Source organism: Populus euphratica, unplaced genomic scaffold, assembly GCF_000495115.2.
Source record: "Populus euphratica unplaced genomic scaffold, PopEup_1.0 scaffold45.1, whole genome shotgun sequence".
NCBI classification, from domain to species: Eukaryota; Viridiplantae; Streptophyta; class Magnoliopsida; order Malpighiales; family Salicaceae; genus Populus; species Populus euphratica.
Window position 1 is genome coordinate 1,082,843 of NW_011499886.1, and position 24,805 is coordinate 1,107,647.

The following is a 24,805-nucleotide window of genomic DNA, read 5'->3' on the forward strand; positions in this document are numbered from 1 at the left end:
CTCTCTAAAAACATGATATCTCACAGAAATCAAAACCTAATATTTTATGTTTAAACAATTTGTTTTTTCTTGACTTGTGATGCGATTTCGCTAAAGGTTGCGAGTTATAATTAATTATTCTTGTTTCTTTTTTCTCAAGACCATAGAACAACCTCAAATTGATTTCATAGCCCATTTTCTTCTATTAAAAGTATATTTAGTATTGTAATTATTTTTGTGGTTATAATTTAAAAAAAAATATTTTATAAAAAATATTTTTGATTAATGTTGGTTTGGTATGTATATATATTTTGTTAAAATTGTGATGAATAAAAAATAATTTAATGTGTTTGGTTAAATATACTTTTCAAATTGAGTTTATAAAATAACTAAAAAAAAATATATATTAATATTGATTATTTTAAATTTAACTATTATTATTACATCGTTAAATAAATAATATTTTATATCAAATATTTTTTATTGTTCTATCAACTTTTATATTAAATATTTTTTATTGTTCTATCAACTTATCTACAATTTCATTATATATAAAATTCATCAAATAATGATTATAATTTTCATGGTTTTTTTAGTGTGTAACAAAATCAGGTAAGATATCATCAGAAACAAGATAGGAATTGTGATCAAATTCTGCAAATGTTACGTTATCTTGCGATCTTCTTTTAATATATATAGTGAATTGTGATCAAATTCTGCAAATGTTACATTATCTTGCGATCTTCTTTCAATATATGTAATGTTATTGAATAATATAAAATACTAGTTTTTGAATAAAATACAATTAAAAAAGTTGAATTTTTTCAGGTTGGATGTGGTTCAATAAACATTAGAGTCACTATTCATGTAAACAGTAACCCGTGAATTAATTCACCTAGCACTATTCACTTCTTGAAGTGAACACTATGCCAAGGGAATTAACTCACCCTACACATTTGACAACAAGCATGCAATGAAAAGTGAAAAGTAACATGGGTTCTGGCCCAGCAGTAGGAGGGGCTTGTCCCCTTTCTCCGCACCTGATTCGAACCTTATCATGCACGCCTGTCACCCCTGCGGTGCCTTACCTGCTCACTGGGCTTGCAGGATGTTCAGTGGGTCGTGAAGATTAGTCGTGGTGCGCGTAAGCTGGCCCGGACACCCGACGTAAATAAAAAAAAAAAGTGAAAAGTAACATTTTTTTACTTCACCAAAACCGACTATACAAACTCAATTTTTAGTGGGATCTATCTCTAAAATCTGCATCCAAAATATTTACCAAACGGACTATAAATTGTGGTTGAAATGAAACACATTAAAACCACAACACCAAACGGACATTAAAAACTCTAAGAATTGCTATCGAGCTTTTTATTTGTGCTCTTATAGTCCTATGATTTTATATTTTTCTATGTGTTTTTTGAATCTCATGTTTCATTTTTCTAAAAGAAAACAATTGATATAGTTTAATTTTTAGTCTATGAAATTGGATAAAAAAATAATCTAACTTAAGTTGGCATAACAAATTTGTAATCTTGATAGTCAAGATTAAGATAACCTTGGTTATCTTGTCAACTCATATCTTAGATTATGAGACCGAGATAACCTGATAAGAAAAAAAAATTATTTTTTTTTTTTTTTGAAAAAAATGTCGGATGATAAAAGCATAAAAAAATAATCTAACTTAAGTTGGCATGACAAATATGTAATCTTGATAATCAAGATTGAGATAACCTTGGTTATCCTGTCAACTCGTATCTTAGATTATGAGATCGAGATAACCTGATAAGAAAAAAAAATTATTTTTTTTCTTTTTTTCTGAAAAAAATGTCGGCTGATAAAAGCACCAAACAAAATAGGCACAAAAAGAAAATACAAAAATTAGTTTCAACCCTAGTTAATTTTTAAACTCGTAACCCAATCATTAAACCGCAATAACCTTATTTGAAAAAATGATGAAAATCAGCTTCCAATTAATTAAATATTAAATAATAAAATTGAAAAAAATAATTCTATAAAATAATTGAAAATAAAAAATAATAATTAAAATAATGAGAATCAAAATTAAAATACAAAATAAGTTTTATTTTTTATTGAAGGGTGAAATTAAAAAAAAATCAATTTAACAAAATATCAAAACAAAAACAATAAAAAATAAGAATCAAAATTGAAATAAAAAATAGAAACAAACTTTTGATTAAAGGATGCAACTGAAAAGAAAAATCTATTCAACAAAAGGAATCAAAAAACAAAACAATCAAAAGAATAGGTGTTAAATCTGAGAAAAAAAAACTAATACATTCCAAATTTATATTGAATAATGAAATTAAAAAGAAATTAATTTTTTATAAAAGGTCCATGAATAAAAATTACAAATCAAAAGAACAGGGATCTAAGTAGCAATACCTATAAACCAAATAACAACTTTGAAAAATTGCATGGCTAGCATGAAATTTGATTAAAAAAATGTCACTAGTTATAAAATTGTGTTACTAATGATAAATTATATCACCAACAATTACATGCACTATCCTAAAAACACCATGTCGCTTCCAATTACATGATAGAAAGAGAATTTTAGTTGTTACAAAGGCCTTAAAAAATTATTTTTGATCAACTCGAGCTAGTATTACAAACTTACAACTCCAAGTAATTCAAGCTGATTAAACAAAATTATCCCACCAAGCTCATAGTCTAGGTAATAAGATCAAAATAATCCAATAGAGAAAAAAATAACAAAAATAACAAAGCTCATTTTTGTTTTAAAAAAATATTAAACAATGAAAGCAATAAAGAAAATAAGTAGAACAAAACAAAGGAAACAATGTTATCCCAGGTTAACTTTTCCAACTCATGACCTAAGATGTCAAACCAAAAGCATTATGCAAGGAAAAATTATAAAGTTAAATTTTTAATCAATCAGATCTAAAAATAAAATAAAAAAATAATTTCAATTATATAAGAGGATTGAAAATAATAAAAATTCAATTAAAAAAATGTTGATCGAAATTAAAATACAAAATAACTAGGATCAAAATTGAAATACAAAATAACTAGGATCAAAATTAAAATACAAAATAATTTTTATTTTGTATTAAATGGTCAAATTAAAAGGAGAAAATGAATTTAATAAAATGATAAAAAAATAAAAAATAATCAAAATAATGAGTATCAAAATTAAAATTTAAAATAAAATAAAATTCTTGATTGAAGAGTGAATTTGAAAAGAAAAATCAATTAAAAAAATTAAAAAAATAATGATCAAATTGAAAAAAAATAACATATCTCAAATTAGAATTGAAAGGTAAAACTAAAAACAAGTTAAAATTTTAAAAAGTACCAAGAAAAAAATAATAATAACAAGGACCTAAGTGGCAATACCCCTTAATCACATGATAACTCTAAAATTTTACATGTTTATTGTGAATTTTAAAAGGAAAACAAGGAAAAAGAATCATTATTTGTGATAAATCATGTCACCACCTACAACACTCATTTTTTATTTTAAAAAAAGGATATAATGTCACTTCCAACAACATAAAAGATGTGGGATTTTAGCCTTTACAATGGCATATACATCTAGTATATATGCTGACATATGTATTATATGTATTAACCACTTTTATTTTTTGTTATTTGTTTATATATATATAATCAAATATCAAATTTTTCCTTGGTTTATTTCATAATAATTACCACCAATTTAAATTTTTTTATTTTAAAGGATATTTTAATTGTTTTACTTTGTTTTTTTAAAATTATTATTTATGATGAAATTGATAATGATTAATAGATTTTATAAAAAACATCTTTTAATAACTATTTTTAAGTTTTTTATTATAAAAAACAAAAACTATGAAAACACTATTTTAGTTAATTATTATAGTGTTTTCATGTTTTAGCTTTCTTTAATATAGATTTTATATTTATATCCAACTCAACCCTTAGGAGCTCATGCTCATGCATTTCATCTACAAAGCATTAACCATAATTATTAGTATTATTTTAATTAAAAAATATTTTACTTTAGCATGTAATCTTGATTTTATTAAAAGCTTTCAATAGCTAACTATTTATTTTTATAAATTATGTTTATTTAGAGATGTGATTGCTATTGTTTTTTAAAATATTTTTTATGTTAAAATATATCAAAATTATTTTTTTATTTTTTAAAAATTATTTTTGAGATTAATATATCAAAACAATCCAAAATATATACAAAAATTAATATTTTTAGAACACGATTTACATCAAAATTTCAAATGATGCTTTAATCCTTGTTTTCTCTCTTGTCTTTTGCCTTCGTACTCCCATGCATTTATTGACGTAATTAAAATATAGTAATTAAACTTTCTTTTATTAAACTCAAACATTAGTTTTATTGAAGTCATCTTGATTTTGCAAAACAATAAAATACAACACATCATAATAAAATAATAAACTTGTAAAACTCCAATCAACTTGAAAGGTAAATTCAGCACCCAAGTAATTCAAAACCCAAACCGATCTATGTTAAAGGAAAAAATTGACATACCTTAACCCTATTAGATAGACAAATTGATTCACAATGATAAAACCTAATAAAAAAATTATTAATGTTTTTAAATTTTTTGACTGTCCGAGTAATATTAATGTTATTTTTTCAAAGAAATTATCAATTAATTCAGTTTATCCATCCCAGTCCTTGATTTTTAAAAATTAGTTGTTTTTTAAAATATAATTTTTAGAAATATATTGAATTATTATATATATTTTTATAAATTTTATTTTTAATACCAATGTATTAAAATATCAAAAGATATAAAAAAAATTAATTTAAAAAAAATCAGATTAATTTGCTGACAAAAACACTAAAACTATGATCACAACTCAATAAGTTATAAGAACTTAATTATACTAAACATTCCAACACATGTTTTTTCTTAAATAAAAAAGGTGAAATTTTAATTTTAAAAAATCGTTGGACTCTCGACTCTAACAGACTTTGGGCATCAAAAAACAAACGAAAATCGGAGAGGAAGCTTTGCTGCTCTGCAATAATATAGTAAACCTTCAATTGATTATCCCTATAGAAGGTTCTTCGAATCTTTTTTTTTTCAGATTAAATCTTCAATCAGATTGATAAATGGGAAATATATTTGTGAAGAAACCGAAGATAACTGATGTTGATCGAGCCATCCTCTCGCTCAAGACTCAAAGACGGAAGCTTGCCCAATATCAACAACAGGTTGGTCCCTCTCATTTTTCTATTTCAATTCATTTTATGACTTCTTAGGCCTTGAAATTTAATGGGTTTTTGAGTTTGATTGTTTTCTGCTTGGTTATATTCAAAATTTTGATTACCCGGAAATTAAAAAAAAAAAAACCTTTTTTTCGTGCCTGAGATGTGATATTCTTTATCAAATTATGTAACAACAAAAGGATAAGGGAAAGTTCGGATTTCATTTTGGTTTTTTCAAAACCCATTTTTTGTTGTTGGTTTGCTTCTCTTAACTAAAAAAAAGTCAAGCTTTTTTGCCATGAGCTACAAAGAAAGTGTATTTTTAGGGTTATGGAAACGGGTTAGTTTTAAAATCTTGAAATGGCTAAGTTTTTTATGGTGTCTTTTGGAAGATTGCAATGGTGTCCTGTGATGGAAATGTGAGTTGTGGCTTCTGCTGAATTCGAAGAAACGATCGCTTATTTGTGGTTATCACTTTGTTTTTGAATTGAAAATTTTCCAGCTTGAAGCTGTGATTGAAGCGGAAAAGCAAGCTGCTAAAGATTTGATACGTGAAAAGAGAAAGGACAGGGCGTTGTTAGCGTTGAAGAAGAAGAAAACACAAGAAGAATTGTTGAAGCAAGTGGACACGTGGCTCATTAATGTTGAACAACAAGTGCGTAAAAATAGCGAGAATGTAGTTTGGTTTCAAATGTTATATGATGTTCCACAATATGTGTTCTGGTTCAGTTGGCAGATATTGAGCTGGCCAGCAAGCAGAAAGCTGTATTTGAGAGTTTAAAGTCAGGTACTGATGCAATCAAAGCAATACAAAGTGAGGTCAACCTGGATGATGTTCAGAAGCTAATGGATGATACTGCTGAAGCTAAAGCTTATCAAGATGTAAGTTTCATACTGAAATTTACTTATCTCGAAAATGTCTTGGACATCTTGTTTAGACATTGTATTTTGTTGGATTATCTATCCCCAAGGAATATAAATATATAAAATTCTTTTGTATGTGTATGATATGTGTATGCATGGGTGTCTGCACATGAATGCACCCACCTAAAAACATGTAGGAGTTGCTGACAGTAGTTCAGAGCCACTTGGAATGGAATTCAATATTGAGTTGTATGTCTAAAAACATATCTTTAGGATCAGCTCTTTGAATCTCATATAACCTTTCTGGCATATGGAAATTAGAGATGCACTTTTATGTGTGCAGAACTTTGTATGTGTTTGCTGCATTTATAATGATCAGAACTCGATGCTTGTATGTGCTTCTACTGTGACTTTAATAGTGTCTATTTTGTACTTTCTTAATGGGGAAGAATTAGAATGCTTGCCCTTTGTACTTTTCAAGTTTTCATTCTCCCTGCACCTCTTTCTTTCCTCTCCATTTGTATTGAAATTATAATGGTTTTGAAGGAAATTAATGCTATCTTGGGGGAGAAACTATCAGCAGAAGATGAAGAGGAGATTTTAGCTGAATTTGAGAACTTAGAAACTCAGGTATGATTAATTTTGTACATCACTACTGTCTCATGAGATTTATTGTATGTTTGTTATACTGCCTTCTACATTTTATGTATGTTTAAATCACTCAATTTCTTCATGCTATGAAACCATTTAGCTCCAATTCAGGCTTGATTTGAGGTTTTGTTAAGTTTAGGACATGTTTGGTAGGAGTTAGAAGCGGAGAAAATTTACCCTTGTAATTTTTCATCCCCTTTACTAATGTTTGGTACTAGTTTCGAGGAAGGAGAAATTTTTAAATAGTTTAAAATTTAACCCTAAATAAAGAGTAGGTGTTAAAACTTTTGGGTTTTGTGACTTCCTCATATTTTTTGAATGTAACAATTTTCTATCCATTTTTTCATTTCCTTTCATTCTAGACCATGGATATATGTTTTTTTTATATATAATTATATTTAATTTAAAAATTGATTTATATTTGTTTGGATCCCACTATTATTCATAATTTTTCAATCTCCCACCAATTGTCTTTAATACTTTACCCCTTAACGTTTTTCACACCTTTAAAATTTCACCCTTAAATCTTACCCCCTTAACATTTTCCTTCAAAATTCTTCACCGTATACCAAACACAACATTAATGGTAAATTCTTATAATATACTTAGTTGAGTGGCCAGTTCTTGTTGTTTTGCTAGGTCATGATATGGTGTACTATGATATCCTCTAGTTGCTTCAGAAAAGAAATATTGGGAATAATGAGATGTGATAGATTTAGATGAGTACCTTCGTCCCGTGCATGGTTTTGCTATGGCTAAGCTGTTGGGTATATGGTAACTGGTGGTGCATGGTTTTGCTAGGACCTTACGTTGGGTATATGGTGACTGTTGGACAATCCCACAAAAACATTTTATACTGGGAATAATTTGAGATTTATTAAATATATAGGTTGTGCTCCTATCATCAAATAAATTATTTTTCCTTAAGTCTTTTTTGTTTACCTATCTAACCATTCCAAGATGTAAATGAGCTTTTCTTCAGTAGTTTTTCCTGCCTTTCTCCATGACCACAGCTCAGCCCTCCCCTTAAGTAATCTAAACTCATAGTGCACCCGGAGCTATGGGTGCACATTTCACACGTTGATTCGAATGTTTGTTGCTTGAGGGGAAGGTTTATAGTTGAACAATTAAAATGGAATCAGAATTTTCCTTCTTGTCATTTTTTTATTTTAATTTTATGGTTGTATGTGCACTGGTAGATTTTATTGCAACTTTCTGTCAACAGACTACATGCTCGTACTTGGTCTTGACTCTTGTCAACCTTGAGAATTGTCTGTATTTCCCTTTTATTTTTCTTATTTGAAAAATAAACTTTTGTTTATTTAGATGGCTGTTCAAGAGTTGCCAGAAGTGCCCACTAAAGTGCTGTCTGAGGAACAGGAGCAAAAGTTGGACCTTCCTGATGTACCAACCAAACCACCTGTTCTTGTGGATGATGCTGCAACTGCTTCAGCTGAGGTCTCCACCAGGAGAAAAGGTTATTGTCTCCCTGTCCCCCCCTTAGGTATAAGTGCGCGTGCGCTAGCAATTCAATAACCTGACAATTTTCATCATCTCTCTGCAGTTTTGGAAGAACCATTGCCAGCATGATGAGGGAAAACATTTTTAGCAATGCTGCAGTCCTGCGGAGCTGCTGGCCATCCCAGAATCCAAGCATGCACTTCACAAATTCTTTTCATCTTGATATAAACTTTGCAATGGCACGCAAGTTGGTTTGTTTTTGCAATTGCAATCGTGCACATTAGATTTATTCATAGCTGTAAATTTACCATGTGGCTTATACATTTGGTATTCGGATAAATTAAGTCTCCTACATAATGAAAATTCCTCTCCTTCATGTTCTCATCTGCTGTAAATTGCTTTCAGCCCCATAATATGCTTATTTATGGACTGTCCATGAAATGGCATAAACAACTAGAAAAGGGATTTTTAATGAAAAGGGATTTATTTTTTTTGGTTAGTTTTTCAACAACTAGAGGCTCGATTCTTGAAGCATAAATATGGAGTGGAGAGGATACGAACGAAGCAATTTAAACCTTTTCTCATAACTTTTCAGGACCTGGGTTTTGGCTCCTTCACAATTAGAACCAGCGCCACCTTCTTTTTACCAACAAAAATAAAATAAAATGGAATAGCATTTCTTTCTTCCCTTTTGTTTCCGTGTAAAAATGATGTGAAAAATGAAACAGCGACTGCATAAAGATACATAAACAAGATGTCAAACTGAAAAATAGATTACTATACTTCTAATTGGAAAGTACAACTAATTAAATCATATATTTTGAGCTTCCAATAATTTTGAAAGATTAATTTAGTACAATCACACCAAAAACGTTTTACTAAGATAATTGGTAAGTGAAAACCTTGCTACAATTACTGTGTCCTAGCAAACATTGCACGTATGACATAGCTTCCAACTGTATATACCAAGAAGAAATGGGGTATGTACTGTCCACAGTATCCAAATCCATTCGATACAGTAACCAAAAATTGAAAGAAAAACCTCCTTAAGTTTCATTAACTTCATTTGCTACGCATCCTAAACCACTTTACTCTCTGTAATATCAAGAACAAAATTAGATTTGATCGGTTTCTACTTGGACAATCCAGCATACATGGCCTCAACTAGTTTCTGGTTCTTCCTCGTCTGCAGCTTCATTTTCATCATTGTTCTCTTCCCCTTCTCCATTTTCTTCTTCATTCTCATCAGTCCCACCTTCGGCATTTGGTTGGCCTGGAGGAGGTGGCAGCACCTCTTCAACCAATTCAACAAGTTCTTCAATGATTGGCATGTCAAAACGTGAATCCATTTCCTCTATGATCTGCCAAGTATAAGATAAGTAAATAATTAATGAACCTGCAAAGGAAACCCCTGACCTCCACAAGAAGAAAAAGAAAGAGCAGAAGAAGAGAAGAGAGAAGGAATATTGTCCGCGCGAGCAAGCAAAACTGTCTTCCTAGTGAACTTTGGTGGAATACACATCATTGACCATGATACCACATTTCCTTAAACCAGATGCAAGCAAAGAAAGGGGAGAGAGATTGGCCATTGTCAGGAAAGCAAACAACTGTTTTTTTTTTTTTTTCAGATTATGATCTTTCAGTGATTAGGCAGTATCAACATAGCATAATTCCTTCACCCAGGCTATGATCATTAAGAGGTTGAATATTTATTTAACAACACTGTCATATTTGCTGCATCATCCACAAGGACCATTTTAAGGACTATCAAAACCACAAAACCAAGAACATCATGTAGTCACTATTTGCCCATGATATTCTACAGCTCAAGTCTGGAAGCTACCAACTAGATACAAACACAAAAATAAGAATTTTTAAGCTGTGAAAAATTTGCAAAGAGGCTGAAAGCCAAGTTCAATTTTTACTCTAGAGAAAGTAATCACATTTCTGAGTAAGAGTTCTACACTCTTCAAACTGATCTACCATTCCATTTTCCTCTCCCATTTATAACTCAAATACTCTTCAGCTCCGCTCAGATATACATCACAATTTCATCAACAGAACTTGCAGTTAAATATAAGAAAACCATATCCAGCACTTCTTCTTGGTAAATAAATCTGCCGAATTCAATACTATCCTGCCTTGTCAGTAATTTCCCACTTTAAACCTGCTATCTAAGTGTGATGGAAATTGCACAACCACCAATTCCTAGACTTGAAAATTTTTCCAACTTTAAGAGAGCAAAGCAATCACCAAGGCATAGCAGATGGCACAAGACTCTACTATCTACATATTCAAACATTCAAACCTCCCTCAGGCCAACACATACAACCTTACAGCTCTATAAGCCACTCTAATAGCATAAAGCAAATTAGCAAGCAGCTTGAGAAAATGGCACCAGAATCTTAGTTTACAAGACCTGATACCTAATTTGTATGTTAGCAAAGGAGAGCAAAGAGCATACAAGAATAACAAATTTATTACCGTGTAAATCTCGACAGTTTGAGAAGGCCTAATATTGATAATATTAAGAAGCTCAGCTTTGGCAAGGTCGTACTTCTTACATCTCTCTAAGAATTCATTGATTTTCTCTCTTGTTAGATTGCACGCAGGAGTTTCAACCAAATAATCGTAAACCTACAAACAAAACAACGTAAAAAAATCAAACAAACACAATTCAAATTAGTTACGGTTAGCAATACAGATCCATCTGTTCCATTCCTTGCAATCATATTCCAAACAAAATTAAATAAGGAAAAACAACCTTGTATTCTGATGCCGCTACAGGAGCAAGAACCCGCGAAACATCCCTCGAGGCACCTCTCGATCTTAGAAAATCAAGCACTTCAAAATTGGTTAGGGCACCTGCATTTGGGTTTTTTCTGCATGTTTTTTGCTTCAATTCTTTATTATTAACTCCACCAGAGTAAAAAAGAAAGAAAAAAAGAATTATTCAAGAATTAGAAACGTACATCTTCATTGAAAATGGAGGGGTGTTGAGTGGAGAGATGGAGTCGCGGGATCTGTAGCAGATGACCAATGGAGATGTCTGTCAGTCACTAGAGTCGCTGATTGATTCTGTTCGAACCCTAAGGCAAGAGAGAGTGTCTGAGAATAAGACACGGCATTTCTTAACACCCAACAAGTAGAGTTGTGCCAACAATAGATTATTTTTGCGGTTGAAAAATATTTTTTTAAAAAAATTAAAATATATATCATAAATTCATTTAAATACCCAACCCATGCAAATATATATCATAAATTCATTCCAACAACAAAATAAGTGTCTTAAAATATATCTCAATTTCTTTAGCTGTGGTTCAAGAATGTAAGAGATCATTCCAACAACAAAATAAGTGTCTTAATATCATAATATTAATCCAACTGAGAAGAAAATAATATATTTAAAGGAAAATAATTTTTTGTGTTGCTAGAGGTGGGAATTCTTATAAAAAAAAAAATTTAAAGTAGAATCTAGATAAAATAAAGTATACACTGTAGAGTAAACTTGTTTATAGTAAAGTAATTTATTAAATTATATTAAATTAATTTTTTTGTTATGATTAGTAATCGAAAATATCAAGTGAATCATATAACAAATTCCAATGGTATAATAAAAAAAATAGGTATGTGAAAAAATAAAGGATGGTTTCTAGAAAATTACTGTAAAAACTATTAAATGAATGATAATTAGAGCAATTATTTTTTAAAATATTTTTTATTTAAAAATATATTAAAATAATATTTTTTTATTTTTAGTATTAATCCATTAAAATAATTTAAAAATATAAAAAAATATAATTTCATAAAAAATATATTGGCATCGAATTCCCAAATCTCTGCAGCTTCTTCATCTCTCCTAACTTTCTGTTCTCGAGATTGTAAACATTCCATCTCTTTCGAGGAAGAATGTTAAGACCTCCAATAATCAATTAAAAAACATAACTTACAATTCACCTGCAGAATTCAATTAATTCGAGATTACACAATCCATAATTACCGAGAAAGAAGCAACTTCCAAACTCTAGAGCATTGGAGTTCAAATACTCTTATTCTTTTTACTTATCAAATCTTGATTGTATGGGGTTTAGCAAAGGAGATTGTAGCATCTGGGCAATATCATAGAAAACAAAGATTGAATGAATTTCACCACCTATTAAGCTAGCTTATCATCACATAGTGTTCACTTAGATCGCTGCCGATCACTTGTTCATAATGCCGATCGATCTGCCGGTAACAAATTTTTTGCATACATTTTTCTTGGGGTAAGAACCTGTGACTGCAATATATTAGTGCAATTGCCACTTGGGACACACCAATAGTATGTACTTGGGAAACTCAGCCCAAAACTAAAACAAATGGTTTTCTGAACAGGCTGAAACAAGAATAAAAAATCATTGATCAAATGTTTTCTTGTTAATTTATTAGTAATTCTTCCATTGAGATGCAAACAATGCAGGAGAGCACTAGTTTTAACAATGGAGGCGTAATGTGGTGATATGTATAGCAAGAATAGAGACATTTCTCGAGCTTGAGTGTGTCCTTGCCATCTAAAGCGAAAACAAGAAATAAACAGAAATTCAGAGAGGGAGACAAGAGAGCTAACACCAACAGCTGCCTGTCCATTGCCAGTACAAACATCCCGATCGGGAGCTGAGAGCAGCAAGCATAGCCTACCAGGCATTCGTCAGGATAATCTGGCATAGCTAGAATCCAGGTATATTGCTTCCTGCTTGTGAAACAAACAAACTGGATTCATTTTAGCCCAGAAGAACCCAAATTGATTATTTTATGAGTAAAGGAGTTGAACAATTCAACACAATATTTATACATCCAAGTACCACACTGAAATTGGCAACGTACTGATACATCAATATTACTGATTCATTCTTGAATGTTAAACATGCATTGTAGTATAATGGATCCTGCTCAGACCTCTAAAGAAAGAAGCACTATTGTATTAAGCACTTTCATTCAGAGCTTAACTTTCCCTGCAAGCATATATGTCTTATCGATAATAGTTCTAGCCAATTCAGGCCCGCCCCATGCACTTTCAAATTCTCTAACAACCTCTTCTGACAGTAAATCCACACCTTGTCGCATGGCTGTATTAAATAATGAAAGTGACTTTAAAAGCTTCAAATGTCCCACAAAAGACATCTCCTTTTGCATCTCCAATTCCAGTGGCTGCCCCTCACTCCCAACACCTACACTTTCAAAAGGAAATGGAAGTGTCTTGTAACACTCTACTGCATACTTGATGTTTGGGTTTCGAAAAGGAAAGGTCCTCTCAAAGTGGGTCCTTCAGAGAAGATCAATTTCCGGGCTAATTAAGCTGGATTCCTGAGTAGCACCAAACCGTAAGTATGCCTCCAGGATTTCTCAGAACACGCCTGGCGATTGGATAGAACTTTTCCAGATCAAACCAATGCACAGCTGAAGCCACAGTAATGAGATCAACTGAATTTTCACCCCCAAGTAATGTCACTAGTTCATCATCGGACATTGTTAATGGGGTATGCAAGTAATGAGTTTGGGGGTGTGGTATGGCATGCTTTAGTTGTTCTTCACTTATGTCAGTTGCTATCACTTGCTTGTAGTGCTCCGACACCTGAAAATGACAACCATCTTTCCGAACTAGTCAAAATACAAACACGACAAAGTAAGGTCAAACAAAAGTTCTGATTCACGCCAAATCATCATACTAATTAGACCTGTCAAGAATAGAGAATTTGAGCGCCTTAGGACATATCTAATGTCTGGTCTTGTTTCAATTTTAAGGAGTATATGTCACTTGGGTTTTTTGGATAACTGCTGACTCATTAAGTCTGATCAAATGTTAGTATAAGACACTTAAAAGAGAGAGCTAAGATTGTTCACGTCTCAATTTCTTTAGCTGTGGTTTAAGAATGTAAGACACAGAGAGAACTAACACCAATAGCCGCTTGACCATTGCCAGTACCAACATCCCAAGCTAAACAGTGGTGAGGGGTGAGAGCAGCCAACATTGAGAACCATTCGCTTGGATATGTTGGCCTTGCATCCACATATATAGACGCCTGCTTGTCAAACAAACCTGCCATGTAAAATCTTGTGAATTCTGATAGTATATGTGCGTGTGAAAGTTTTGATGACCCGACGACGGACTACTGTATAATAAATTATGGCAGTCTGAGTTTACAAGGAGGTCAAATAAACCTATCCAGGAGAGTGGCCTGCAATTTGGAGGATTAGTATGTCTACTTCTTTTTTTACCCTAAAACAAATGGTATTCGCTAATAGCTTTGCTTCAAGTATTAAGCAGGATTAATCATATTTCAGGGAAAATAAATGGTGACAGAAAAGTGAACCTCTAACCAGCCGAAAAGAAAAGAAAAGGAAAATAAGAAAGGTAAGTAACTGTGAGTTGAGGAAAGTGCAGGTTGACCCATACCAAGAATTGTCATCGGCTTATAAAGATCAAGTTCCAAAAAAAGGAAACAACTTGTGAGATGAGGAAAGTGCAAGGTTGTTCCCTACTAAGAATGGCATCAAGTTTCAAACAAAGGAAAGAACTTGTGAGATGAGGAAAGTGCAAGGCTGGTCCCTACGAAGAATTGCCGATGGTAGATATCAAGTTCCAAACAAAGAAAAGAACTTGTGAGATGAGGAAAGTGCAAGGTTGGTCCCTACGAAGAATTGTAAATATCAAGTTTCAAACAAAGAAAAGAACCTGTGAGATGAGGAAAGTGCAGGATGATCTCTACCAAGAATGGTCGCGATTTGCTAAATATCAAGATTCTTTCCAAAGACTTCGCTACTGTTGGTGCATTAAGACGAGATCCAAGTCGTCAACTTCATAAAGGAAAAACTTCTCTGACGGGAAACTTCGGCCTCGTTTCCTCTAATTTCTCAGCAACTCGCCTATCAGACACCTAATTAGTCCTCATTTTGCTTTCTATAGAAAAAGGTCGCAGACTTAGTAAGGGGTGTGATTTGAGCTCAAAACAAGGTATAACATTAAAATTTAAAAAAAAAAAGTTTATTTATTTTTAAATTAATATTTATTTATATTTTTAAATTATTTTAATACACTTTATATTAATATCTAAACGATTTTTCAAAATAAAAAATAATATTATTTTAATATATTTTCAAATAAAAAATACTTTAAATTCCTCCAGCCCATCCCATGAACTCTCAAGTTCCCTGACAATCTCTTCTCGGTAATAAACTGACGTGGATTCAGAATTCCCATAAATGACAGACTTGGTACCCAATACGCGTCCAGGCGACATACTTCTTACTCAATGTGCCTAGAGGCTAGCCCCATCCACGCAATTTCGTGCTCGCTTTTAGCATAGGTATGGTATATAATATTTTTTATAGGTATAATTTTAAAAATATATATTTAATTAACACTATAATTAAAATTAAAATTAAAAAAATTATTTAATATATTTAATTAAGGATACTTTTAAAAGTAAAGATATAAAATAATATATATTATTATTAATAATTTTCAATTTTAATATTATAGAATTAACTATTGTTATTATATTATAAAATAAATAATATTTTTTATAAATTATTTTTTATTTTTTCATTAAATTATTTATAATTCTATTACATATAAAATTTATTAAATAAAAATTATAGTTTTCATAATTTTTTAAGCATGCAACAACATCAAATAAAATATTATCATATCAAAAATAAAATTATAATTATAATTAAATTCTGTTAATATCATCACACAATTTTTTTTTTAATATAATCTTCTTTTAATATGATTATATAATATCATTAAATAATTAAATAATTGTAAATATTAATTTTTAAATAAAACATAATATTTAAAAAAAATAAATTTTTTTATTTTACTTGATCACATTTACACCGGCATCTAAGTTGGGTCAGAAGCTAATCTGATCATAAACAGTGAAGCATGTAGAAGATAAAGGAGAAGAGTAGTGTTTGAATGAGGGAAAGGCAGAGGCCGGTGGTGAGCTGAGGAAACTGCTCTCCATTGTGCTTTGTTTCTGATCTTCTTCTTCGAATGGTGAAGAATGCAAAAAACGAAGTAAAAGGGAAAGAAAAGGAGGAAGAGAAAACAGTGACTGACAGTGAAAGCAGCTAAAGCTGATGATAAGCTGCTCTTCACTGTTCACGTAAATAATAAAGAATGCAGAAAACAGAAGATGACGGGGAAGGGACAAAAAAAAAAAGGAAAAAAGAAGTAACTAGCAGTGAGCTGAGGGAGCTGCTCTCTACTGTGCTCTGCAACGCTCTGTTTTTGTTCTTCTTGTTCAACACCTCTATTAGTCTATTACTGTGTTTATAAACATACACAATTGCAATAAACAAAAATAGCATGCAAAACGTACCATTACGAAAAGTATGCAGAAATAGCTTCAACAAAACTGAGTTTTGAACGCATTTAATGATAGAATCCATGCCTGAAAATTGTGTTCTATTTTGTAACCAATGAGAAGAAATCGTGATTAATTAAAAACATTACCGCAAACGCTGAGCCAAACAGGCTCACTCAATAACCATACCAACATTAACTCTCTCCTGTAGTTTTACAGAAATAATGGATACATCAACATCCTGCTAATAAATGGTGCTCGCATCAAATGCTATTCACATCCCAATGACTACATAGAGACAACTGAAAAATGCCGCTAACATCAAAAGCAAGCAACAAGCTTTCTGGGGTCTAAAGACAATACCCTCATCTTTGTTTACAGAAAACGCGATTTTTAAACAAGCAACAGGAATAGTCCAACTCTCATGGATGATAGAACATTAACAAATAGGGTTCGAAACCAAAACAAGATACCTCACCAGTTGCCACAGGGTTTCACCAAACCCACATAAAACTGAGTCAAATCAACCATTAACAACCCCCAAGCTTTCTTTTCAGAAGCAATACGGCAGTTTAGCCCAACATCCATACAAAATTAAGCTACTGGTTCTATCAAACAAAATTTATAGATTATCCGCCAACAGAATCTCAGTTGCTCAACTATTTTCATGCAGTGTTATTTCATAACAAGACATATTTCTATTTGTCAAATAGAGCATCAAAACAACAACCCGGAGCAAATCTATCACAGATACACTATAATAACACAGCAATTCACCAATCAAAAAAAGAAACTAAAATTAAAATTTTTCAATTCCTTCTTAAGCACATACAACAATACCCTTAAAAGGAGAATTTCTTTGTCTAAACTTATAATAACAAAAATTAAAAATTAAAAACGAAATCGATCAATCACCCCCGTTGTTTTGAGAAGAAGAACAATCACCGTCCGATTTATGATCATGATTGCAATCATCATCGCTATCATCCTCATCGAAGGGCTTCTCCTTGTGGAAAATACAACATATTTTAGAACTTTTCTTCTGCATACACTCGTTATCCACAGTGCCTTCTTTCCACGAAACCTTCTTTTTCGGCCTATTTAAGCGCAAAGTTAGGGTATGTTGCTGTTGCCGGGTGAGATTTTCCAGGACGGTGGTGGTTGTGGAGGAAGAAGGTGGTGGTCTCATTACGGTGGTGGTTGTCGCGGTGGTGCTCATGACGGAGTTATTGGCGGTTTGTGTCTTGCTAGGTATTGCAGAGAAGGAGAGAACGAGAACCACAAAATACAATTGGCTTGTTTTCGTTTTTTCTTTCGTGAACCAACTAGAAGAATCCAAATATTCTTTTCAATTGGAAATTTCTTTTTGTGAGATAACTTCAAATTAGTCCTTTAACTTATTGTACGTTCTATTTGAGTACTCCTACTTTAATGGTTAATGATATTATATCAATTGCATGCCCCTTTTAGTACTTTTTTTTTAATTACTCTCTCTTTCCCGGGTAAAACGGTGCTCTAATCAGCTTATTTGTTAATCAAAATCAAATCATATAATTTTCTTCGAAGAAATTTTAAGAATAGTCTTTGTATCCACCTAATGCGGTAATGTAAATTGCTATTTGATATTATTCATCGCGGATCAGTTTTTTTTTAATAAAAAATAAATAAATAAAACTTTTTAAACTACGATAAATTTATCTTTTCAAGTGATAAAAACAATAAAAAAAATTTAAATAAAACTTTCTCATGAAAATTATTTTTTTAATAATTTTAATTGGTGTCAATCAAGTTTTTTTTTTATCACCATAATCCCATGATTCTTTATTCTCTCTCGATCAAAAACTAAAAAAAATAAAGTTATATATCAAAATTAAAATTTTGAAAACCAAAAAAATCAAAAAGAAAGAAATTAAAAGGTATAAAGACCAAAATCAACTTTCAATGCAAACTTTGAAGGTGCCACTAAGTTTTGTTGTTTTTTCTATTTCAATTCCCTATCTTTCAATTATATAATTACTCAACAAATTAGAATCAATTAACCTTCAATTTAGCCATAAAAAGACTTAATTAAAAAGAAAAAAATATGAATAAAGTGAAATGTAAATATGTGAACGGTGCATGAGAGTTGATCTAGGTTGATTTCAATTTATTTATTTTTTAAAATATTAAAATAATATTGTTTTGATAAATTATTTTTCTATGAAAAAAACAAGTTAAGAATTAAGTTTTATCTGAAGCTATTTAAATCATGAGTTAACTTGAATTTGATCGGAACAAACTGTGTCTATGCCTTAACTAGTTTTTTTTTTTAACTTTCAAACCAATTTACATCTCAAGTTTAAAGTTAGCCCAGTAAACAGATTCAGATTTTATAATTAAGTCCATGACCATTTGGAATATGCAAATAGCCCAACCCCGTTACATGGTTTGTACTTGAACATACTTTAACCATTTACTAGAAGTAAATAATACTAAACGGTAAATCTGGATCAATTTTATTGACATAACGGGAAACAAAAGTAAAATTTCTGAATCAAATGACAAATACCTGTTCATATTCCACAATAGGAAACCATGCACTAGAATCAGCAACCTTACTCCAAAATCCTAAAGTTAAACGTGTAATAAACCATGCATGTTGAAAGCTGAGACTCGTTCTTTCGAGGATTACAATGGAAAGTCCAAGTTTACTGGGATTTGAACCCAAAAGTTTTGTCCATGTCAAATAGACTTTGGAACCGATGGCACTGGCCAAATCACAAGGATAGCTGCAACTTGAACATCTAGTATCTGATATTCAAAACTATATTGCAAGACATTTATGCAAGAACAACACAATAATAGGGCCTTGGAATCAGAAAGTATGGATGAGATGGAAACAAGCACAACGCACTCACAAACAAATAGATAAACCAGAAAATATAAGATATGGAGCATTTCCATTTTTAATTATACAATCCAAATGCATTTGCCAAGCCAGTTTATTCAATCTCTCATCCTTCTACCAATCATTAATTAACACACCAAATTATTTACTTACAATTTTAGCGGCTTATACCTTATGTTTATTGCCATAAAAATAATATAATTCTACTCAATGCTTGTCTCAAGATAGGATTCATTAGAGCCACCTTAACCTTTATAATCCAAGAGAAGGGTTATGGAGGAACGAGGCAACATTGACTATCACTTTGACCATCAATGAGCAACAGCAAGGCACCAGCGAAAATGTGTTGAACCATCAACTCAGCAACCGAGGACACCTCAGCTTTTATGGATTTGTAATAACCCCTTGGTTCTTGGACTCCGCGTTCAGTGCCTATAAGTTTCTTAGCCTGTCAACGAGAAACAAGGGAACACAGCTGAGAAGCCTTGACTAAATGAACTATTATTTAAAAGCACATCATTCTCCAACTTTACCACAACCAGCATTCTAGATTCTTTTCCCGTAACCAATGTTATGAAATCAACCCAGTGTGCAGGGAAAGTAAAGTACAAGAGTTTAACCACTTAAACTCAACGCGAACTCATTTCTTATCCCTTGCCTTGAAGGTAAGGCCTGCTGAGAGTTTTCTACAATCATTTCTTATCCCTTGCCTTACATTGAAAGATTGATGCAGCATATGCAAAGAAACAAAAGAAACAGAATAATATTAAATATGTGCTTCCTTCTGAACTTAAAGATGTACAGTCCAAGCTTGAGCATAAAAGAAAATGACAATGATCCAGACTCAAACTGAATGATGACTCGCGCCAGTTACAACAGAGGAGTGATTGGGCACCATTCTAAATTACGAAATAAATCAATGGTGGAAAGTGGAAACTGAGCATAGTATGTCAAAGACTGTATGTTTCATCTTGTCTGGTCTTCAAAAGCACAATGATACAACGGCAGTAAAAAATAAACAAGGAAAGACGTAAAATCTCCTTTCACCCAGTAGGCTACCTACATGGCCATGCATAATTGCCCTACAGTTTTAAAATTCAGCTAAATTATAAAAAGAAATATCCTTTAAAACCCAAACTAAGGCCCCATAGAGAAGGCTTGGCTCAATTTTTTTCAGACTTACCCTAAGATAACTGGCCTCATGATTATTTTGGAAATCCATAAAAAGTTGAATGATTACAATAGTGCTGAGCTGAGCAATTAATAGTACTGAACGATTAATAGCGCTGAGCAATTGGTCAAAACACCAGGAGAGCTTCATCAACACATCATATCCATACAAGAATCATGGAAGTGAAGACGGACAATAAGATGCAAGATAATGCTAGAAACCATGCCTCGTTGACAAAGTTAGAAACATACACAATGCTCTAATCTAAATCATAAAAGCTGATTTTGGTTAATCAGCCATCAAACAGTAAGTTTCTCATCAATCCAGAAATTAGAAGTTCAGAACATGGTTTCCATTACCATGTTACAACTCAAAGCTAATTCTTCTAGCCACCTCAGTTGTCCATGCCCTTTCACTTTTTTTTGTGACTTTAATATAGTATCCTTCGGCATTTTTACAGATAAACACAAGACATAAGGAGAAGGAGAAATTAAAAATAAAAGGGTGGATTGCTCATAAACAACTGGAACAGTACAAAATAATGACATGATGGAACCAACCAGTTTAGATAATGTAAATCACCAAGAAAAAACAATTTGATATTTATTTACCAAAAAAAAAAATGAAAATAAGCATTGAATAGAGAAGGCCAACCTTGGTGAAGGCAAACAAGCTGAGGCAGTTGAGAAGCCAGTAAAGACATTTGAATAGGACTTGGTCAAGTATGAGAAGTTGCTAATGGGAGGTAAAGCAGGCACCCGTTCACCTTTCTTCAAAAGCTCTTGTAAGTTCAGTCTCTGCATGGTCAAGACAGTTCTCGAATCCTTCCAAACAAAGACAAGGAGACCATTTTCAATTACAAAGAGGGAACCAGGCTTTGAGCCTGGATATCTGAAACCATACCCATTTGCTATGCCCTCCCCTGCAAATGCATGCTTAACGATCAAAGGGAAGGAAATTGCATCAACATCCCAAGGAAATGGATCGTATAAAGGCTCATCAATATTAACTATGAACATTGCTGAGCCATTTGGATGCAGAACATAATGGGTGCCTTCTAATATCTTAGTAGCAATGAGGTTTCTTTGTCCTTCAGACTCCTCATAAGAGACCAAAAGAAAGAACAGAGCCTTTCCAGGCTTCTCTTCAGTGGGCTTCCCGGGAGGCCAACCAAAAGTCCCTCCCCATAAACCAGCATATTCTTCATCAGCTCTTGGACCTCGCATGGGTAACTTGTATAGGGCAAACCGGCTGTCATGCATATTCGGCCATGCGCGATAAGAAGATAACCTCACCACAGTGGCGTGTAATGTCAGCCCTATTGTATCACCTGACCTTAAAAAATCATGCAGCGGTGCATGTTTTCTCTCACTCCTTGAACAACCATGCTTGGAATGTGTGTGGCTACCATTTATGGAGGGCGGCTTCCCCAAAATCTGTCTGATGCTTGCTCTGAAATACCCACCAAGGGTTCTCTTCGTGTTGGACTGCATCTGATTATCATCCTCGTTCAGAGACCCACTTGATTGATCAAGAAACTTCCTAACCTCACTCAATTGCAGTTGCATAGGATCACAAGGCACTTCAGGAGCTTCCTTCCAATTGAAGCCTTGACCAAGATTATAAATTTTCAAAAGAACTGATCTCCGTTCAAACAAGAGTGCCAAATCTTTCTGAAAATTCTCTTCATCATTTCTCAACCGAGGAAATAGCAGACTATTTTCCAAATCGGATACCTTTTGACCAACTTGGGTGGTGACAACCTCAATCAACTTTCTTCTGTCACTGAAAGCCAGGCGGCTAAAAGGCACCTGAGCCTCACATTGTATGATCATCCTCTCTGACCCTGGCAATCCACTATGTGACCTAGAAACCTTTCTTGCTAGCTCCTTGTCTGGGTTATAGGCAAAGCTCTTATTAGGGAATAATTTACTCTTCTGTTGCCTAGGGTCAACCTCAAGCAACAAGACATTGCAATTCCTCTCAACAGACTTGACTGAACCAGGATAAACATAGTCATTCCCTTTGTCTCTTCCATGTAGGAAAAATGTTGTGGAACCATCAAGGTCACCTATTATTTCAAACACCGGTGCCCATAAAATAGGACCCTCCTCGATACCTAAAGGGCCTAACTCCTGAGGTAAAATCCGGCATCCAACAACAGATACAAAACCTGGCATGACATAAACTACATTACCAAGCTCGGGATTTTGGTGAACCCAGATTCCAATTAACGGCTTAACACTAACTAGGAATCGACATAATGCCCTGTAAGATGACACACCCTTCCGCCACTCCAGGAGATCCCGATGAGGGACAGGTCCTACCATGTCACATTGGGTGAGCCAGACTTTCTCAGATGCCACAAGAGCATATAAGCTCCGGCAGCAAAGACTTAGGGTACAGATGTCCCTTGGCGAAAGGAACCGACATACAATGGTAAATACATCATCAGGAAGAGCAAGAAGCAAGCATGAATCACAAAATTCAGGCATCATACCGCTTCACCTTACTATTTATGGCTTTACCAAGCAATTCAAAATTGTATTATGCCTATATTAACCTAAACAGCACAATCACTGAACACTAGATATTCTATAGACATAATTAGGACCAAACAAATCAATTACAAGCTGATTTAACAACAGAAGCTGAAAAGAACATTGCCTCACCCTTGAAATCCCAAAAGAACCCATCTTTCTCGAATCGATTCAATCAAAATAAGCAGATGCAAACCTGGAAAGTGAGACGGGTCTGCCACGGACTCTCAAGCTCATGCCTGTAATAAACATGCATAGCTTCAAGAGGTACAAAAGGGCAACACTGGGTTTGTCTCAGATTCTCCTGAAATGAACTCCCCTTGCCTCAGATTCACCAGGACTAAAAAGGGCTCGTTTCATATCCTCCAGAGCTAAACAGATGAACTGGGTTTGTTTCAAATTCTTCGTTTCTCACAAAAGATTGGTTGTTTGAAAGAAAAGGCGATGAAAAAAAAAAAGACAGCATGGAAATTGAATAGAGAAACTTCCTCGTATTAGCATTGCGTTGTGTGTCAACTTGTCGAGTCAAGTCATCTCTTTCTCCACTGAACACCCAAAGTCCACAAACCACTATTCCGCTTGGCTTGTCGGCTGTCCATCTTTGTCAAGAGAGAATGATGGACACCGAGAAATGGTGAAAGGAGAAATTGCCTTGAAGCTTTGGTTTCATCAAATATTGTCCTAACTTTTTTATTAATTGCTTTCTTGCGTCCCTCACACTCTATCTTTTCTTGTTTTAGTACTAGACTGTACATACACTGGCCAGCCACTATTGAAACAGAACTAAAAGTAGAAGCCAAGAAGACGTCCCTAGAGGCCAAACATCACTTCACTATCTGGTCCGAAGATTGCTCCACGTGGAATATCTAAAGAGTCTTGGCTTCTTTTACGTGTTTAGTGGTCCCACACACCACGGTGCGTGATTGAGCCTTCGATTATATGGCATTAATTGAATTTGACTCCTCCACATGTTAATCAACACAGAATTTTCTACTTACATATTCTTTTGCACGAGTATGACGTATTGAAGTTAAAGATACAAAATGTAAGGCATAGCATGGCATATGCTAATTCAGGCAGAAATTAAAGATAACAATAAATAATAAAAAACATAATAATTTTAATGAGTAAGGGAAACCGAGATATGAAATTTAAATTCATAAATTTTATTTTCTCTCTAATAATAATAATAATAATAATAATTAGGGTTTCAAGATAAGATTCTAAAAATCTAAATATTTAATAATTGGAGTAGTGATTTTATAGTAATTCTAAAAAATATAATCTTTAAAAAAAATTATAAAAATTTAAATCTGATCTAACAATTAAATCAAATCAAATATTTTGTAAGAGAATCATCGTACAAGCAATCATACCTTAAAAGCACCCAAGATTAAATAAAATATGCTTAATCTCAAATCTAGACCAATAAAACAACTTCAGACATGTTTTTGTACAGTAGATGACCATGTGAGAACATTATTTCTTCTCAGCACCGCACTATAACTATTAGAATTTTTAATCTCAAATTATTGTTATTAATTAAATTAAAGTTCATTGATATGCTGATATAAAAATAAGTTTTTTAAAAATAAAACTTTAAAAAAATAATTTTATTATAATATAAACGTGTAATAAAAGGCAGAGTTTGGACTGGAACTAATACTATAGATAAGCGTA

At 32.6% G+C, this 24,805-nt stretch overlaps 3 protein-coding genes, 1 long non-coding RNA gene and 1 pseudogene across 5 annotated transcripts; 2 read left to right on the plus strand and 3 right to left on the minus strand.

The window, feature by feature from the left end:
- The first annotated feature begins 4,925 nt into the window (after nt 1–4,925).
- LOC105130360 (vacuolar protein sorting-associated protein 20 homolog 2-like) lies at nt 4,926–8,563 on the plus strand. The gene is made up of 6 exons (XM_011032830.1): nt 4,926–5,206; nt 5,703–5,855; nt 5,930–6,082; nt 6,611–6,694; nt 8,042–8,192; nt 8,280–8,563. Exons 1-6 carry the CDS (start codon nt 5,105–5,107, stop codon nt 8,303–8,305), a joined length of 669 nt encoding a protein of 222 aa, XP_011031132.1. The 5' UTR covers nt 4,926–5,104; the 3' UTR covers nt 8,306–8,563.
- Nucleotides 8,564–9,025: 462 nt separating this feature from the next.
- LOC105130361 (calsequestrin-2-like) lies at nt 9,026–11,353 on the minus strand. The gene is made up of 4 exons (XM_011032831.1): nt 11,149–11,353; nt 10,941–11,058; nt 10,661–10,813; nt 9,026–9,537 (listed from the first exon to the last, which is right to left on the minus strand). Exons 1-4 carry the CDS (start codon nt 11,154–11,156, stop codon nt 9,337–9,339), a joined length of 480 nt encoding a protein of 159 aa, XP_011031133.1. The 5' UTR covers nt 11,157–11,353; the 3' UTR covers nt 9,026–9,336.
- A 1,221-nt stretch (nt 11,354–12,574) lies between these two features.
- Nucleotides 12,575–14,603, minus strand: LOC105130363 (putative methyltransferase DDB_G0268948; annotated as a pseudogene).
- Nucleotides 14,604–15,401: 798 nt separating this feature from the next.
- LOC105130362 (uncharacterized) lies at nt 15,402–17,411 on the plus strand. Its single transcript, XR_843230.1, has 2 exons — nt 15,402–15,513; nt 16,698–17,411. It is a non-coding gene; the product is annotated as an uncharacterized LOC105130362 (long non-coding RNA).
- Nucleotides 17,412–19,431: 2,020 nt separating this feature from the next.
- On the minus strand, nt 19,432–23,891 carry LOC105130364 (F-box protein At5g39450-like). Of its 2 annotated transcripts, none has more exons than XM_011032833.1 (2): nt 21,240–23,890; nt 19,432–19,862 (listed from the first exon to the last, which is right to left on the minus strand). In XM_011032833.1, the coding sequence occupies exons 1-2, from the start codon at nt 23,081–23,083 to the stop codon at nt 19,847–19,849; spliced, it is 1,860 nt and encodes a 619-aa protein (XP_011031135.1). In that variant the 5' UTR covers nt 23,084–23,890; the 3' UTR covers nt 19,432–19,846. The 2 variants fall into 2 exon arrangements, with proteins under 2 accessions (XP_011031135.1, XP_011031136.1); XM_011032834.1 differs by lacking the exon at nt 19,432–19,862 and adding an exon at nt 19,883–20,138 and having other exon boundaries at nt 21,240–23,891.
- Nucleotides 23,892–24,805: the final 914 nt, after the last annotated feature.